Source organism: Hippocampus zosterae, chromosome 16 (assembly GCF_025434085.1).
Source record: "Hippocampus zosterae strain Florida chromosome 16, ASM2543408v3, whole genome shotgun sequence".
Taxonomy (NCBI): domain Eukaryota; kingdom Metazoa; phylum Chordata; class Actinopteri; order Syngnathiformes; family Syngnathidae; genus Hippocampus; species Hippocampus zosterae.
Window position 1 is genome coordinate 16,065,403 of NC_067466.1, and position 17,575 is coordinate 16,082,977.

At 45.2% G+C, this 17,575-nt stretch overlaps 1 protein-coding gene across 9 annotated transcripts in view; it reads left to right on the forward strand.

Annotated features, from left to right (window-relative positions):
- LOC127588754 (rap guanine nucleotide exchange factor 6-like) overlaps positions 1 to 17,575 on the forward strand; it is a 45,648-nt gene that overhangs the window by 2,517 nt on the left and 25,556 nt on the right. For 2 of the 9 annotated variants that reach the window (XM_052047598.1, XM_052047597.1), the window contains exons 1-2: positions 12,796 to 13,834; positions 14,908 to 14,925. In XM_052047598.1, coding sequence (XP_051903558.1) covers positions 13,334 to 13,834; positions 14,908 to 14,925 — 519 coding nt within the window. In that variant the 5' untranslated portion in view covers positions 12,796 to 13,333. Of the gene's footprint in view, positions 1 to 5,841; positions 5,913 to 6,950; positions 7,008 to 7,154; positions 7,239 to 7,901; positions 8,030 to 11,482; positions 11,553 to 12,771; positions 13,835 to 14,907; positions 14,926 to 17,575 lie in introns of those variants that run through there. The other 7 variants (XM_052047596.1, XM_052047603.1, XM_052047602.1 and 4 more) reach the window with 7 other exon arrangements.

Here is a 17,575-nt window from a genome sequence, read left to right on the forward strand (position 1 = left end):
TCCTCCAGCATCGAATTAGTCAGGTAATCACAATCAACAGGCGGGGCCAATTTAAATGATCCACAAAGGCTTATTCATTGTTTATTTTTTATTTCCTCCCCGCTATCTTTCTGTCCCGTCACACGCCATGGACCAGCTCACACATTAAAGTCAAAACTAAGCAGAGCTGCATTGTTGTTGGCTGCGCAGATTCGCCGACCGCTTTATCGAGCGTATCCGGGATTTGCCGATCCGGAGTGACTCGAAAGGTCTCCCAACATTCCCCAACGTGCCTCCCCGCAAAATAAAAATGCTACTTTCTCGTCAGACGTGTCGGAGACTGTTGCAGCGTGCTGTCATGCGCAACCCCCCGCCCCCACCCCCACAAGTACTGTAGTCCACCTGTGATGCAAAGTGGCGTCACGAGGCGCAATACCCCCCTCCAGGCTTCTCTAGGTAGAAATTAACGAAGGTTGTGCAACAGGAAAATAACGTCGTTCGCCTCCGCGCATGTTTTACCCAATTTCATCACTGATAAGACGACTCATTCAGTCGTTTACGACACTTTTGTGAGAGCTTTTTTATGTTCAGTATGAATCAGATGAAAAAGAAGCGTCTTAGTTGTGGGCGGCAATTTTTTATTTTTCTGCTGCTTTCATTCTGTGCCAATGATATCATCCAATAAAAAAAAAAAAAGATTGACATTGACAGAGTAATGAAATGGACATTGCCATTTGTTCCAATGACATGACGGTAGTTTAACGATAATATCGCAATACAAAAATATTGAACATTCTCGATAATCAACGTGGCAGTATCAATACCGTATCGATACAGTATTGATACATGTACCATTCGACTGGTGATATCGAGATACAATGCTTAGTTTGGAAGAAAAACGGCATAAGGGCGAAACCGCCGATAATATTTGATGCTGACCCTGTTGAAATGATTAAATGATATACGATTGCAAAAAAGGATGAATGATAACACGTTTTTCAGACCTACACCAGTACGAGTGTTCACTGACGCCAAACGCCCACCGGAGCTTTCTTCAAACTTTCCGTTGTTGTTGTTTTTGGAGCAAGTCGGAGCAAGTACCTCATAGATTTGAGTCAGCATCCTTCCGCCGTTTTGAGTTTCTCAAACGCGCCACCTGACAGGTTTGAAAGGAATGTCTCTTCATTGCTTGGGGAATGCTGGGAATGTGCCAAGCAGCATTCCCGGAATGTTTCCTCTTGAACAATGAAAGCAGAAGACAAAAGTAAAGCTTCCCGTCGCCGCCGTTATGCAGAAAAAAAGGCTATTTTTGTGGCATTTTTTTGAAAATTGGATGGCAAACAGGAAGTGAAAGGCCCTGACTGACTCAGTTGTGGCTTCGCAGCTGTGTTGGTGAAAGGTTGACCTATCTGGCACCGTTAGTACACGAATGCGCGGTCCCTGTTTCTCCGCATGAACTGCAATTTGACTATCTTTGAATGTGATTTCCGTATGAATTTTATTGACACGTTTATCATGTCAATATCTCGTTATTTCAAGTAAAATTAGCCTGTGGAGCAATTTGTCTTTGACCTACAATATTGTGTTCACAAAGAGAATTGTGTATTTAAAACAGCCAGATCGCCTGTCTGCGAGCTTCATGCTAACTCGGGACGGTAAACGCCACAGCTGACGAACAGCATTGGTGCCACAGTGTTGTCACCTATTAGAAAACGGATACTTGAAAGCCACCAGTGATGCTTCATGTAGTTGGTTTATTACTCACAGGCATGTATTTTTTATCCTCTGCAAAGAGCCACTCGTATTACTGCCGTACTGAGGAGCATTATTTTGGATCTGTCCTATTTGGATTGTCCCAAAACATGTTTTGCAACTTTGTAGAAGTATTGAAACTTGAAGAGGTGCAACCTTTCCTGCAGTTTCGTTTTAGAAATTGATAAAAGAACCAAGTACTTGGTCGCCTCAACAGGCCTCGGTAGAAATCCAAAGTAAACGTGAATTTCAATAGCAAATATTTGATGTCATGCTTGCAGTTTGAGCTAACTGCTAGCAACGGCGAGCCCAGGGATTTTTCCACCAAGGCTCCTCACCGACGTCGACCGCCTCGTTGTTGTCGGAGTGCACGGCAAGTTTTAGAACTTGTAAGACTTGACTCCATCGATGTAAAAAGTCCCAAGTGAACCTGAAGAGAGCTAAGCAAGCTGCAAACGTTTCTGCGCCGGCTTTTTTGGAACAGTCTAGCAGGACCTCAGATGCTTGGGGTAGAAATCCAAACTACAATTTTGAAAATCCCTCAATGTGCTGCAGTAAGAAAAAACAAAAACAAAACGACAGCATAAAAAGAAAAACGGAAGATCCAAAATTCACTGCAGTAAAAAAAAGAACGCGTTAGAACTTTCTAGAACCAAGTACTCAGCTGCCTCAATGGGCTGCGGTGAAAATAGAAAGTAAACATTAATTTTAAATTGCTACCTTGTCGCACCACGAGCGAAGTGCCTGCTAACAGCACAAATATCCACGTCATTTATTTATTTTTTACCGCTGACGGCCCTTCATTGACGTCTCTACTGCGTTGGTCTCGTCAGATCGTCCGCAGCCGTAAAACATCCCACCCGCCACTTCATTCATTCCAGCATAAAAGTACTCTAAAATTACACAGAATGTCATAGTTTCCACTGGGGGGGGGTGCGTGCGGTGTGTGTATTTTGCGCGGTTTGGCGAGTGACGCCGCTGCCTTCCAGGCCCCGGTCACCGGCCGTCACTTCCCCGCAGAGTTTCCAGGTGATTTTTATTTATTTATTTATTTATTCTCACAAAATTTTCATGAAGTTGTCCAAGCGAGCACGCCCAACTTCTAGGGTACGGAAATTGAACACATTTCCCATATTTCTTTCCCCGCGTCTGCCTTTGTGCTACTTTTTCTAAGCGATTTGCCGGCCGATCGCCCTCATGTGTCTTCAATTACGCCGCCTTGACGGGCGGCCTGCAAGCGATGTTTCGGTCTGTGTGTGTGTGTGTGTGTGCGCGCGCTTTGTTGCTAAGAATAGTGCCTTTGTACGGCCCGGAGAGGGGATTTAGCGTTAAGTGCTACAAGTGCTCTTGTAACCTCACATTGATGCTGCTTGTGATAAGGCCTCCCTTGACTTGAAGGAGTTCAGACTCTTGAGTGTCATAAAGAACTTTCTAGAAGGACCAAGTGCAAGTTGCTGCAAGGAGCATCAGCGGGCTGAACATAAACATAGATATTCCGACTTTGGTTCGGCAAAATCATATTTTCTACAAGGACGATACTTTCCTGTCTCAGCAGGCTTGAAATCAAACGTGAAAATAGCAAGTCGATATCCTACCTAACTGAATTACAGAAAATCACGACCTTCCTGCCCGTTTTGTTTTAGAGCTTTCCAGAAGCAGCAAGTACTTTGCTGCCTCAACAGTCTGCGGTAGGAATCCAAAGTTAACGTGGAAAGAGCAAGACAATGTCTTAACTTCATTGTAGACAGAAATGTGTGTTTTAAAACGGACTTAAAGTACCGACTTCATAGCCTCGACAGGCTGCAGTAGAAAGTAAACCTGACGAGAACGAGGCAGTGTTCAAACTTGGCTGCGCATAATTCCTTTTTCGAATTGGAAATGGTTATATTTGCAGCGGTGTGATTTTAGATCTTTCTATTAAGGCACAGTATTTTTCTGCCTCAACGGGTTGCAGTTGAAATTGAAAGCAGATATGGCGCAAGGAAGGCGAAATTGCCAAAGATCCCTAGACGGGCTGCGGAAGGAATCAAAAGTAGAGATCAGGGCGGTTTTTTTGGTACTTTCTCGAAGGACCACAGAGAGCGTTGCGGTATGTGGCTCGTTGTCCTAAACGAACACTTCACTCTGTCTCATTTAGCACTCACTTGCTAAACAGACCCGTTGAAGCACACGGCTCGGGCTTGTTTGCCCTCAACCAATTGCGACGTTGACCCGAAGTCCCGAGGAGTTGGAGGTTTAGATAAATGTTGAGGGTCAGCTATGCGGGCCGAGATGTTTCTTCAGTCATTTTGAAGTGGGCGCGCCACGTCTTATGTCCACAATAGCCTTCGTGTGAGCGGAATGCCGGCAGAACGCTAACTGGCCGACAAAACTCGGAGACTGCCCAACGAACCTCCTGGGAAGTCTCCTGATTTTCAACGAACTCTTGAAAATCAGTTATCCTCAGTTCCTGAAAGTCGAGTGTCCTCAAACCTCCCCAAAAGTGTCTCAGCCTCTTAAAACTGTTCGCCCAAAAAAACTAAAGCGAGCTAAAATACCGTCAAGATTTCTTTCACATTCATGACTGCAAATCCAGCATGGGAACAAAAGGGGCCCTCTTACTGTCAAACATCAGAAATGGGTGGCGTGGGCATCCGTGGCGACAACTGGCTTTTTGTGCGAGCGCCAGTGACGCAGATAAAAAGTCCTACGCGAGCACAGCATTTAGCGCAGTCCAAGACAAAGATTGGATTCCACTTTGGGGAAAAGGTCAAATAGGGTTAATGTGACTCTTTTTTTTTTTTGAGAGTGGGGCAGATTTTCAGCCTTTTCCGGGTGCCTTGAGACTGTCACCTTTGTGTTGGCCAGCAGGTGGCAGCATCATTGCAGCTATGCTCACACGCGGCTCAGGCACAAACTGTGAAGCCCTCTCAAGTGTTTGTTCCACGAATAGCTCCAACTTCAAGTGCTGCTATTTTGGGAGATGAAAAGGTGTTTTATGACACATTAAAAGCTGCTTTCTGGTTGACGTCGACTACCCAGCCAGCGGCGACAAATTCCTTTTTAACAGCCTTTCTGGAAGAGTTGGGGACTTTGCTGCCTCAACGGGTTGCGGTTTTCTCCTCGGGACTTCTTTTGTGTAAACGTGAATTGTTTTCGTGCATATGATATTTTCAAGGAAGTACAAGTGTGAAAGGGGCCACAGTTGGAGGCACTGGACCAATGGCAGCCCGACTTGTCACATGTGAGCGCCGCCTGCCTCGGGCATGAACTGCCAACACGACGGGGGTGCTTACTGCAATACTTGATTGTGCTCACTAACCCACTTAATGCAAATCAATGCGCTGCAGCGGAACCGTGACCACGTACCTCAAAATTCATCCCCCGCGGCCTGTTTTGCTTAGCAGCATGAAATTCGGGGGACATGCATGAGTATGAGTAGACCCACAAAAAAAAGTCTGTAGAAGGAAGCCAACCATTTTGATTTGAAGTCTACTATTTTAGGGTCGTGTTGGTGTTGGATGACATAAAACCATGTAGCACTCTCCATTTCGACTCCACCTTCTCCAAGTCAACAAAGATCAATGAAGAGGACTCCTGACGGCCGTGCCGGAAAATCTGTCCGCCGCTTATCTGCTCAGCGTCCGCATTCTGTCAACCTCTTTGCGCTTTGACAAGCGGGCTTGATCGCGCGCTATTTCGGGAGCGCGACGGGTGGATGCTGTCACCGGCGTGTCGGCATCAATGAGACGGAACGCCGTTCACGCGTCAGGACGTTGGGCTTGCTTCCCCCGCGCGCTTGGGAAAACATCTCCCAAGCATTGAGACGAACGCACATGGATTATAGCATGCGACTCAATATAAGACTTAGCTTTTAGTTTTTGTGTTTTATTGGGTTATGAATTTATGGTTTTATACATCTGATGTGTGCTTTATGGACAGCACTTTGCACGCCGCCAGGGTTGTTTGTAAAGTGGTCTATAAATGAAGCTGAGTTGAGATTTAGTCGCTTTTATGTCGCTAGCGTATTTTAACATACTGTAAAATATATATATTTTTAATTCCAAAATATCACTATTTCACATGTTTAAGCACATTACCCCCCCACCCCCCTCACACCTTGTGTTTTAGGACCTGCACACCATCTACTGCCACCTCTACCACATGGATGTCCTCTCTCACCTCAGGGAGCACCAGCTAAGGTCCGTATGCTAACACACAATGCTAACATGCTAACTGTAGCCGCCAGAGCCCGTCTATTAATCCCGCCGCCAAACATTTACATTATCAATAATCCTGGAATGTATGCATTGATTTAGCCGTCTTTCCCCTCGAAAATCAGACGACTTAATTCGTTATTTTTCCATTGTTCTTTATCCTTGATAAAAAAAAATTGGCTATTTATTGTAAACAATCAAACGTAAAAATATTTGCTGGATAAAACAGCTGACATGAAATGTTTCATTCTTAAATAAATGGCCCATCTGCCCTTTTTAAAGAATCAAAGGCCATTGAGCACAAAAGTATGCACACCCCTACCCCCTGCGCTCAATGCACCTGTTCTCGGAGTCATTGCATAGTTTTTGTTGATAGCTTACGTTGCAAACAGGTTTTCCAGCCTGTGGGTGACAGCATGCTCGGAATGTTCCCTCGGCTGCTGTCAGGTGTCACTGACAACAATTAATAACCATAAACAATATATCGTAATGGGGCCTCCACCGCAGGTGTTATGTTCCAGACCTCAATAAGTGAAATCCGAAACACAGAAAATACTGTATTTTGAGAGAGCAACAGCCATGTTTAACACACAAAAAAAACGTTGCACATTGTAACAGTTTTCTGATCCCTCTGTGTTTACAGGAAACAAATCATGTATTTTCCAAAGTAACAAACTTATCATTTCCCAATAAATCATTGCCAATGATGTACATTATAAAATGAGTCTGCAGTTGTTGCTTTATTTAGGCGTAAAAAGCAGGATTGAAGAGGATTTTACATTCATCCGAAGCAAAAAACGAAACACTTAGCACTTTCATTCTTCTTCTTAAGTGAAATGAAATACTGTGCCACCATCTGTTGGTCGATAGTGGAATTACACCTGAAAAAATCTATTTGAAAAACAGACCACCATAATGTTACAATGGTCCTTAGAAATAAAAAAAAGATGAGGGATGAAGGCTGAAACAGTGCTGGGCAGAAGATCTTCAATGCGATTTTCATTTTTTTTCACCCTCCCGCAGGTCCATGTGCACCTCGGCCAGGTATGAGAGACACGAGGCCAACCGCATCCTCTTCTAGTGAGTACACCCTCAGAACACTCAAGCGTTTCAAACTAGGGTTAGGGTATCAAGTTAGCCTTTCTAAATTGTGTTTCAAGTCTAGATTCGGATTTTGGTGTTTATGTTTCAAAGTAAGAAGTTACGAAAAGTCTTCTTGTTGTGCAGTCCTGACAGCATTGCCAGCTGTTGGTACGTCCTGCTCTCTGGGTCCGTCTTCGTCAAGGAGCACATGTACCTGGCCAGGTGCTGGTACGTGGACCTCAATGCGCACACACACACACACACCGAATTTTACAAATTGTATTTATTACAAAAAATATGACCCCCAAATCAGCCTCTTATGTAGTAAAAAAGTATTAGAGCTGATTTCCAATATGTGTTGTTTTTGTTGTTGGTTTTTTTTGAGACAGTGACGCGCATTGATTTGCTTTAGTTAGGCTTGCTAGAAGGATCTCCGCATACGTTGCGAATGTGTGTATTTATGCACGAATGTGTGCGTGTGTGTGCATGCTTGCGTGCACGTACACGCGTAGTACTGGCAGTAGTCGTGTGGGGGAGGTTTTCAGACATGCAAAATGACCGGAGGCTGTGTGTTGGTTAGTGGCCACAGCAGGGGGTGTAGGAACGGGTCAGAGTGTATTTTGTGTGTGTGTGTGTATGTGTGTGTGTGCGTGCGCGTTTGAGCGTGTGTGTGGAATGTGTAGACCTGGGTGGAACAGTGGCCGACCATGTGTTCTTGTGTAGCCTGCCCGCCTGGAGCCTGCCAGCACATCAGGCAGGAAATGAGCAACACACACACACACATACACGCATGAGCATAGGCAGCCGACAGACAGGGCAGTATCGAGCGGGAGACAACACACACACACACACACACACACACTCCTTCCTCCTAAACTTTTTGCGGAGTAACTTTTGGGATCGTCCTTTTTTTCCCCCTTTTTTTTTGTCTTTTCTTTGTTTAACCGCCCTGGTGAATAACATGCCGGATTTCCGTTCACTCCCATGGACTCCTGACAAGCGGTCCTGTAACATTGCCGGTTAGTGGGCTTCAAACTTTGTTTTTCTTTTTCCGACGTTTCTTTCATCCCTCTTGACCTTGAGCTCTTTTCAAAGCTCCCGCTTTTCTCCTTCCCCTAACGTCTTCCTTATCCGTATTTTAGATTGGACAGAAACTACCCTCTTTAGATTCCAAACTCTCTCTCTCTCACACACACAGTTCTGTATTATCAATATGTAAATCCACAAACAGCACTGATAACATTCCCAAATGTGGGAACTCTTTTTCTTGTTCCCAACTAAACAAACAGCATGGCTTATGAGTGCGGCGAAAATAAAATGGAAACGTCACATTATTGTTTTGCAAATGACTCCTAAAGTTGTGTGTGTGTGCGTGTGTGTGTGTGTATTTTCATCCTTTGTTTCTGTTGCCTTTCCGCTCGCTCCTGGTAGCCATAGAAACGGTGGTGGACCCGCCGCTCTGTTTGGATTGAGCTGTTGAACCCTGAAAATGCCTTCTAGGCTCTTCTAGGTTACTCCACTTTTGACATTGGAAAGTACTTGGTTTGACACGTAAAGTCTTGCTATTTTAGGCCAGCGTGAGTGACGACTAAAAATAATCCACACCAGTAAAAAAAAAAACCCAAAAAATAATTGCAAAAAACGACCCAGCAACACTGACACAAAATGATAATAGATAATATGAAGTAATAAGTAATAAGAAAGTGGACCTGGGAAAAAAAGTCCACATAATAACCGCCACCTCGTCAAAATAAATTCACAAGACGCCTTGAAATCCACGTAAAAAAAACAGCTTTGCTTTGCCACTTTGTACAAAATGATCACGACTCCTACTTGAAATAATCCACAGAAGAAAAAAAAAAGTCTCCAACACACACACTAAGAACTTTCAAAGACATTTCTCGCATCCAAGGTGCTTGACATCTTCAATAGTTGTCGTTTTATCTCAACATGGTTGCACTCGGTTTGTGTGTACGGGGGGGGGGGCATTGGTTTCCTGACCGCCTGTCACGGTTTATTGCCCCGCGGCACTGCAGCTGTCAGTGGACCTGTCAGCCCTCAAACACACACACACACACACACACACAGACCCTTGTTTCGTAAAACCGGGGTTGAAAGATGGGCGGCGGCACAGGAGATCATCACCCACTGAAATCTGGCACTTAGGACTTTTTTTTTTTTCTCCGCAGGCAAAGTGCTTTGGGAGTTCAAAATTTGTCTGTGTATGCACGCGTGTGGTTGAACGAAAGCTTGTCGCTCGTGTGGACTTCATATCCACAATCATTAACGTCCCAGCTGGGTTTCAAGACGTGAAGTCATCAAACCCGACTTGTTTGCCGCCTCAACGGGCGGCCGGAGTAATTGAAGATGCACAAATTGAGGATTGATGGATTCGGATGAGCGTCCTCCAGTTTAGGTTCTATTTGACTGAACTTGACAGCTGCTCTCTGTGGAACTATTTGGTGCTTTCCGAAAGAGACAGTTGGGGTTGAAAAAAAAAGTCAGCTCTGGTTTCAGGATCTGGTGTAAGTTTTTTTTTTTGGGGGGGGGGATGAGTTTTAAGATGAGTCATCAGATTTGGTTGCCATTGATCCAAACACACACAATGATCAAAACTAGAATGGTTCACGATTCAGCGTCTCCCATCTGTCTTGTCCATGAGGTTCGAATTTGGGGGTTTGTCTTTGAAATGGCCAATGTGACCCTAAAATGGTCGTTTCCAACCAAAATGTCAGACTTTCTGTGTCGTTTTAGGTGTGGCTTCTTTTTTGCGGGTCCACCCTCGATGGACCCGTCCATCAAATTTCACGTGGTCAAGTCGAGACGAGATTTTTTTCGTCAGCTTCTTCAAAAGCAACAAGCGATTTGACACTTGTTTTATGACAATCCACTCAATGAGCTAAACCCATGAGGATCGCAGTTTTGCATCTCCCATCTGTCTGTCGTTGTGGTTCAAATTTGGCGGCAGTTGGGCAAAATCTGTTGTAGGAGTCTTTGAAGAACCACTGGAAAAATTAAATGGGGGGAAAAAAAACAAACAAACATCTGCTTTAAACCAAACCGCCAGACTTTCTGCGCCTTTTTAGGCATGGTTTTGTGAGCCTTTTTTTGTGGGTCTATTCATGATGTCGACCAATGTTCATGCTGCTGAGTAAAACTAGCCGTGGGGGCAGAATTTTTCCAAAACATTTGCATCATTCATTAAGACTCGCCATAATGCGCTGCCCACACGCAATGACAACTCTGCAAAATTCTCACAATTTGGCGTCATCCATCTGTCCAGTCTCCAAAATTTGTAAGCAATAAGACCCCACCAAAAATTCTCTATGGTGAGTTCCCTCCAATTTGACACACACCAGGTCGGCACTTTGTGCAAGCTCTGACGGTTTCGCCTCGCTGGAGTGCGCAGACATCTGTCAACAGCCGGCCCGATTTCTAGGAGGAGGGGCTCGCCCGCAAGTCCCAAGTCCTGGGACTCTGCAGGCATTGCTAGGTCGTCTCTGCATTTCTCCTGGGTGGTCACCCGAACATTTAGCCGAGGATTTCCCACACGGGTGCTTGAGTTTGAATGCGCATATCTCATCACTTGGCAGGGAAAAAGGACACCTTCAGGTGGCGTCGGGAATGGTCGCGCTCAACCAGGGTGGGCATTTCTGAAATGCCCCCCCCCCCCAAAAAAAAATCTCCAAATTGACTTGGAATGTAGCTCGGTTTTTGGTTACACGGGTTAGGCGCTATGCTGTTGTCATTTCAAGTTTAAATGTCAGGAGCATTTGTAAAAAAAAAAGATAGTTTAACACAATTATCCTACTAGAATGAAGTTAATTTCTTTTTAGGAAGAAGTCTTTTTTGAAGAATGAATTTTTATTTTTTGGGCGGAACAAACACCTCTTATTTTATGAGAACAACATTTCTGATTTTTTTTCTTTTTTTTCAACGCAGTTGATAAAAATGAGGCCTTTTTTTTTGAGTATATCTTAGTTTGGTTTAAAAAAAAATCTCCATAAGAGAAAATTGGCCCTGTTTTTATAGTATCTATTTTACAGTACAGTCTATTATGCTCTTTTTATTGTTGCTCTTCCAGCGAACTCTGATTGAACTCAATCCTTGTGACAAATGCTCAGCTGGCCCCCCCCCTCTCAACCTCCACCCCCTCTGCCCCTTCACCCCCTTTCTTATCACACAAAGCAGACAAAAGGTGGCATTGTATGAACGCAATGTGGACGTAGTGCGTGAGTGACATTTTATACACTCGTATGCTGATGCTCGTGCAGAAAAACACCAAAATGCCTGTTGGGGACACACCTGACTTTTTTAAAGTCATCGTTTAAAAAAAAAAAAAAAAAAAAATTCCTCACCCTTTACAATTCCCGACGTAAAGCCTGACAAGTATGTGGTCTCCAGCTGGATTTTCCCTCTCATGTTCACACTTTCTGTTCATGTGTGTGTGTGTGTGCGCGTGTTATCTTTAGTTTCGGCAAGCAGCTGGGGGGCCGGCGAGGCTGCGAATGCATCACGCTGGAGCCGTCAGAAATGATCGTGGTAAGACAAGACGCAGCAACTCTTTTCACCCTCTGTCTTTTTCTTTCTCTTGGTCTGCATTCCTGACACGTCTAATGTGACTGACATTCCTCCCGGAGATGCTGATTTCCAGATCAGATCAGATTTTAAAATGTTTAAACCTTGTTTAAAAAAACCCCAAACAAAAACAAGATCCAATGTTACGATAAATAAGGTCTAATTTTTGTTCGGTATTTTGCCTAGAAAGCATTAGACAAAAACTCACATAACTTTGTCGGATAACTTCGTAATTTAATATTCCTCAGTAATTTTGGACCCTAGATTCGTAGCATGCTACGTAATTTAGCTGCGTAGCAGCCACAGAATTCTGTTGCGTAATTTTTGCCCGGCAACTTTGGCACACTGATTTACTGCGCAAAACATAAATTCAGCAGTTTTCCGTCAAATTTTTTTTTGGGGGGGGGCCAGTCGGACCGCGAAAGCTAGCATGTTGACTCACTAAAATCCTGCCAATTGGCTAATTAGCCACATGGGGAATTGGCCGCTTATATCGGTGCAAAGGTGACATTCTTCGGCAAGTGTGTGTGCATGTTTGGGTCATGCTTAGTTGTGACATGAGTCACACACAAACACACGCGCGCACACACATTTACCGATACTCATGCACACAGGCACACGCTTTCAATGAGGAAATCGGAAGTGCGGTCACATTGCAGCCGCGCTGATGGTCACACGATGCATTGTTTCGTCCTGCGCTTTGAGAGAGAGAGAAAGATTATCGTCCGGTCCCATTTAAGACGAGTGTGTGTGTGTGTGCGCGTGTGAGAGGGTTGGTGTGCCCATTATCTGCAGTGTGTCCCATGAGGCTCATTAAAAGGACACACTGGACCTTTTTTTTAATTTTTTTTTTTTTGCATATAAAGCCATCATCGAGCAAAGCCATTATTTGCACATATCTTCTATGTTGGTGCCTTTCAGTGCGTTATTCGCAAAATCGTAGCGACTCAGTCAAATAGCGCGGCCGTCACTGTGGTTGTTGGCGGCAGTGGCGTCCAACTTGTATCAAAGCCAGAGCTGTGTGAGCAAAAACAGCAAAAATCATAGAGTATCAATGATGTGGATAGTTCAAACGTTGCTAACAATAAAAGCATATTGGATCAAATCTAAAGAAAACAAAAAACTGTAAAATAATAATACTAAAATGGAGTAAAAACAGATAAATATATACAGAATGTAATGATCGTAACTGATCTAACAATTTATAACAGATTAAAAAAACAAACCAGAATACAAACATGAATAGTAATGCTTACCAAATAAATATAAACATGTAGAAAATAATAAGTGATTAAATAAAGATTTTAACATGGAAAAAAAATTGAAATTATTACATGAAGTGTATTAGAAGCCGCACACGATTCACAAATGATTCCCCAAAAAGTTAAAAAAAAAGAAAATCACAATAAGCGACTTTACCACGAAAGCGGAACAAAATCAACATTTCAGTGCTGCGTCTTTCAAATTCCTCCCGCGTGGTGACACAATGACACCATTGACTGACGCAACCGGCCAAGAAAACACATTCCTGCGGCGACAACAGCCAGCATAAAAACTCTACTGGGAAGTTTTCGGCGGATCTCTGGAATCTGCTCTATTTTTTTTTCTATTTTTTTTTCTTCTCTTCTTCCTGCCGCTACACCTCGTGAGAAGGATGTTTGCGTCGTTTCCTGGAGGAAGCGCCTGGGCCTCGAGCATGTGAGCCACTCGCAGGCTCGGCAAAGTGTCGAGCGGATGGAACTCGGATGACAAGCCCCGATTTAAAAATTTTTTTTTCCCCTGAAAGTTTCTATTTATTTAAGATTTTTAAACCGCCCGTGGTCCGGATGAGTGGGCCGCGCTGGAACCGGCTGTCGGCTCTCTGGAAGAACTGGATCTTCAATCAGGAGCCCGCTGCCGAAGCGGCGCGAAAGGATGAGGACCAGGATCGCAATGTGGATTCTAAGCCGGCGAAAGCCAAAGTCACCAAACAGAACTCTGATCCCTGGCCTCAGAATTCCACTCCGGACATCGAGCCGTCTAAAGTTCTCCTCCGCAGCCGCTCCCAAGCAACGCCGGAGCGGTCCTTTTTGCGTTCTGAGGAGGGTGCCCGCTGTGTGTTGCAGGTGGACAACGGCGGCGAGGGCGACGACGGCTTCCTGAATCGGGCCGGCTCGCAGCGGCGGTCCCGCCGACGCTTCCGCAGGATCAACCCCAAGGGCGAGCGGGAGCTGATCACGGACGGCCAAGAACCCGCCGGATACAAGGTAGGACTGAGGAAAAAGGTTACGGTGCGCGATACCGTATCACGATACAGCAACGAGTGATTTATTTTATAAGGAAATAAATCGCTAAATGACAATCGCAAGGCGGGAGTGAGGCAAAATGCGACTGCTTAGGTAAAACACTCGGTTTGAAAATCTTGACAAGGTTTGACTTGAGCAACAATACGATGCTGTCGCGATACACGATGAGGCGATAATGAATGTGGTGTGTCATATTGGTATCGGTCTGAAAAGAAAAGTGGTATCGAACGTCCTCATATTAACCAATAAAGGTCAGAGCAGTTGTCTCTTTTCCGACATTTTTAGGCAATAACTCTGCTTGTTGTGTTTCCATGAAATTTTATTGTTGTCACGATCCGTCGATTTATTGGGGAGAAGTCACCGATATTGCGTTTTTTTTTTTTTTTTGCTTGAGGCGCGCATAACTTTCCCTCCCTCTGATAGCATCAGTGTGTCATGTCAGTTACTGGCTTGGCTAATCGCCACTCACCACATGCGCGCACGCTGCTGAGAATTGCTCAGGGGAGTTTCCGCAAAAGCAACATAAGAACCCCCCCCCCGCTCTGCCACCTCACCGAGATATCAAGATTGATAAAATTAGCCTGTTTTGAGGGGGCAGCCCTTCCGTCCGCCCGTCCGTCTGTCCGTCCGTCGCTGGCCAATGAGCCTGCCCCCTCTGCCGCAGGGCCAATGGCGGGCTGGTGCAAAAGTCATTGTTTATCCTCCGAAGGCTTGCCAAGATTAGAATGGGGCATCACGGGATTGTTGTGGCGAGCATGTCTGCCTCACAGTTAGAAGGTTCTGGGTTCGAATCCGGTGGGTTTTCATGCCTTCCATACCATCCTTGTTTGTTTTCTATTGGGCGCAGGCTAGACAAGATGAGAATCATGAATATAGAAATTGAATTATTATTATTTTTTTTCATTCAAGTTGTCGATTCAAAGTAATATATCAATTCAAATATGATGCCATCAAAAAAAAAAAAAAGCATGACGTGCATCGAATGTGTCTTGTGTGAAATTAATTTTGCTTCTTTTGTTTCCCCCCTCCTACAGGATCATCTCAACAACCAGGTAGGACCCTGAATTTATTGATCCCGTCCTTCAAAACAGCACAACTTTGTGAGGCGGGCACCCGTTTTATTAGGAACCCACTGTGGGCGACGCTGTCGTTCGAATGAACAGATGCATGCTGGGAAAAGGCTTTCAAGAGGGTTCCCATTTTGGGACTTTTCCAGCGTGTGCTTCTTTGTCGGATGGATGCCCATCGTTTGCGGTCTCATGGTGGCGACGCACCGAGTCTTCGGCGTGTGTATGAATGTACAGTCCGCAGAGGATGAATGCGCTGCACACGCCGCGGCGGATAAAGACAACAGGATGTTGTTGTTGTTGTCGAGACATAATAACATCAGCCATCCATTAGTCGTGCTGTTTGCTTTAATGGTTCGGCTGTGCACTCAATGGAGATGCGTAGGCCTTGAATGGCAGCAGGGGATGTCACCTTTTGAATCCATGAATCACTTTGCGTCCCGTTTGGTCTTTTCCAGCCTTGGTGCGTATTTTTCTCGCCCTTAAATCTCGGAATCCGTGCGCAGCTTTGCAACCAACGCTGCTGTTTGCTGGCGTCCCTGTGAACTCATTTCTCATGACTTTGACGAGCGCGATGAATCAGTCTCTGTTCTGAATTTTGGTGATGAGGACTTTGGAAAAACATCTGCGAGGCTTTGACGCGGTGAATATCAAAACCGGTCGTTTTGACCTGTGACCTTTGTAGTTTTGGCGTGTCATTTTTGTGCTCCAGCGAATGTTTTTCCTTATTTCTTACTAGTCGGTTATTTGTTTTGGTCAGTAATTTTCTCATTTGAGCCCAACATTTTTTGGTATTTTCAAGTCCACTAAGTTGTCATTCCAGTTTCGGTAAGCGAAGACCACGCGCCGTTTTGTTTTTTTTAACCGCGGTTTCCAACCGGCCTATTAGCTTCACTCGCTTGAGTTTAGCACACAGACGCAGACTTTATTAAGACACCGGGGACCGTACCAGGTTACGGCGTTCAATAGAGCGAGTGAGCCAGAGCCAGATGGATGAAGCCATCAGCTAGTTTGCCTGCAGGGGGGAAAAAAAAGGCGGGGCGGGGGAGTCTTCATTCCCGGGATCGTTCATCTAATAAGGAGTCTCCACACGGGCGCTTTGAATTGTCCAATCCGGAATTGGATTTGCTCTTTTTACGTGGGGAAACTAGCAGAGGGTGCACCGGGGTTAATTTTTTTCCCCCCCTCCTTCTGTGTCGAGTGAAGCACGCCCCCGCCCCAGTGGAAACGTTCATGCTTGTGCGGTTCGCTCGCTTCCTGTGTCGTAAGGCAAAATGTCTGAATTTTCTTAACCTCACTCAGACGTTTGTTGCATCACCTGCCACTGATGGGGGGGGGGGGGCTTCAATTCGGCTGAGGTCGTTCTGCCCTGTCATTTTCTTCTTTTACCTTGAAAAATGCAAAAACTATCCATGGGGGCTCAATATGGATGTATTTTTTTCTTTTGTTTCCATTGCCCTGTTGGCTCACGCGGGCTTGAGCGAACCACGTGACGTCAAAGCTCGGGTTATCTACAAATCACGAGATTAGATTTCAGGTTCAGTGATGTATCGGTGTGACTCGCAACATCTGAATCATCTCCCGACTCGAAGGCTCTGGAAGTCACCGGCGGGAAGGTTTCCGTGACGGTTCACCACCACAGCGCAGTTATTATTGCAGATGGTATAAGCTTATTAAAAAAAATGCAATATCCTGGTCCGCTCAGAATTGATTTGAAAAGTCTTGAGGGGGCAGTCCATTCCGTCGCTCATCCAGCGGAGCCCCCTGAAGGACTTTGTCGAAGTTCCTGCGGGAGAATCGGAGAACGGGGCAATATGAGAGACTCCTGCAATACTCATCAAAAAAACAAAACAAACCCAAAACTTTTTTTGCAGAGATAAGGAAATGCAATTTTCTCCGGATTGAAACTATCGGCCTTCTTCTTGTTGTGGCTTTGCAATGATCTGATTCTCTCACCATATATACATACACTTATATTTTTGTTTTCCTCATTTTGGCCCATCAGTCTCTCATGTTGGAGAAGAAGCGTTTTTTCCGAAGGTGGTAGGACGCCTTAAAGGACAAACTGAAGGGTTTAGTGCAAACACAGTCATGATGGGGGGGGGGGGGGGGGGGGGGAGGACTGAGGCTTAGAGAAACTATTAAGATATATGATTGAGGATTTAAAAAAAAAAGTGAAATGTGAGCGTCCCAAGGTGACTGAGATGGAAAAGGGAATCCAGACGAGATTGATTGACTCGCCCCGAGATCCGGTTGAGCACTCGAAGGGGATTGTATAGCGGGAAGGACGAAAGGTCTCGATGGGGTTTGAGTTAGGTTTGGGGTATGTCCGGAGGTGGCTCTTCCCTGGGCCAAATTCCAGACTTGTTTTTGCCCCAAAATCGATTTGTTTTTGACTATCTGACTGAATAGCGTAAGCGGGCAGAGCATCCTTTGCTCTGACGTTCCTCCAAGCACGTGGGTGGCATGAGGCGTGCAGGCGTCGCATTGCTGCCTGTACAGTCCAGGTTTGCTGTGCTAACTTTAGGGATGACATCAGCAGCAGCGAGATGACAACCTCGGCGAACTCGCTCTCTATCTTCCCTCCAGCCTCCTCCTCCTCCTTCTCCTTCTTCCTCCCTCCAGTGGCTAATCC